Raw genomic sequence first — 1,632 nt, 5'->3', positions numbered from 1 at the left:
AACGATGTTTTGACTGTATTAATTTGCTGCATCTAGTGTATCTAATTTTAACATTTTTTCAACTCAACCGGTTGCTAAACCGTTTCAGCAATGTTATTTAACAGGGTTTGAGTGCTCGCTAAATGGACTTACGAAATGAGTATGGAATTTTCGTGCAGCCCAGTCATGGTCACGCTGCCTCTCTGAAAAGCCGCAAGAAAATAAAAATAAATATATCTTTCTAGCTATTATTATTGTTGTTATTATTAACAAAAATGTCGGAAACAGTTGATAGCACAGAGGTAAAGTCGCCGTCGTACGACTTATCCAAGTTCCAACTGAAGCGAATCCTAACCAACAACAGCGTTAGGAAAAGTATATCCCTGCTTGGCACTTTTCCGGATTTAGGAACCGATGATGCCATTGTTGTTTTCGAGAAAAATGGTATAAAAGCGTAAATGAAAGCAACTAATGTTCGCTACAGTATAATCCTTACTAACCGCAGCGTACCGGGAAAGCGATGTGGCCACGGCGTCATCAGAAGAGTCTCCCAAGAAGCCTAGCTATTTTACCGCGGACCTGAAAGTTGACACTGAGTTTATCAACAATATCTACGGCAGTTTTCAGGTTGTGCCGACCCAGGATTTGTGCAGTAAATATTAGATTCATAATTCATACTGATAAATCATAGATTTTTATCATTCATTTCGCAGGTGTGAAAAGCACAGTCATTTATCCCGCCACCGAGAAGCACATCGAGAAATACTCAGTATCTCAAAAGTATCTCATCCGGGAGACTCCTGATCTCTACCAAAGAATAACTCTTCCATATCTCACCTCAAGTCAATTCTCCCTCGAGTGGGTCTACAACATACTCGAGCATAAGCAGGAGACGGAACGTATCGTGTACGAGGACAGGGATCCAAAGACTGGCTTTATCCTTCTGCCCGATCTCAAATGGGACGGACGCAATGTGGAAACCCTCTATCTGCTGGGAATTGTCCACAAGCGCGACATCAAGTCTCTGCGCGACTTGAATGAAAGTCATCTCGATCTTTTGCGCAACGTGCGCCAAGCGTCGAAGGACGCAATTGCCAAGCTATACGGCATTAATCCCAATCAGCTGCGCATGTACTTTCATTACCAGCCGTCCTTCTATCACCTCCACGTGCACATCAATCCAGTACGGAACGATGCACCGGGCATATGGTGCGAGAAGTCCCACATGCTGGACACGGTGATCAACAACTTGGAGCTGATGCCGGACTACTATCAGCGAGCCACCTTGCCGTTTGTCCTGTACGAAGGCAATAAGCTGTTGGATCTCTATGAGCAGGAGCTACCCATTAGAGCGCTGACAGTATCGAGCGACGATAAGGAGCTCCCTGACTCAGACTCTTTGAACGTCGCTCCACCGGAAGGCTTTAGCGATGAGGAGCCGGAGGAGAGGCAGTGCAAGCGCATAAAGTTGGGCTCGCCGGAGCCCAAGGAGGCCGAGTCCGCTGTTCAGGCGTGTGCCTAAACTGGTATTACTTAATGAGAAAGCTAACCCTAGATGTTGCCTATCAAAAATACATCCTACTTATGATCATTCAATTCAAAATAAAGTTATTTTCAAAAATTTCGTTTGAGAGCACTTGCTGGAAGTACACA

The 1,632-nt window shown here is 44.9% G+C and overlaps 1 protein-coding gene across 1 annotated transcript; it reads left to right on the top strand.

The window, feature by feature from the left end:
* The first annotated feature begins 157 nt into the window (after positions 1-157).
* Positions 158-1,614, top strand: Dcps (Decapping enzyme, scavenger). The gene is made up of 3 exons (NM_141325.3): positions 158-423; positions 485-631; positions 693-1,614. The coding sequence occupies exons 1-3, from the start codon at positions 255-257 to the stop codon at positions 1,499-1,501; spliced, it is 1,125 nt and encodes a 374-aa protein (NP_649582.1). The 5' UTR covers positions 158-254; the 3' UTR covers positions 1,502-1,614.
* The last annotated feature ends 18 nt before the right edge of the window (positions 1,615-1,632 follow it).

The sequence above is a fragment of the Drosophila melanogaster genome, chromosome 3R (assembly GCF_000001215.4).
Source record: "Drosophila melanogaster chromosome 3R".
NCBI lineage: Eukaryota > Metazoa > Arthropoda > Insecta > Diptera > Drosophilidae > Drosophila > Drosophila melanogaster.
The sequence above is the reverse complement of the archived record's forward strand: the minus strand, read 5'-3'. Positions and strand labels throughout refer to the sequence as shown.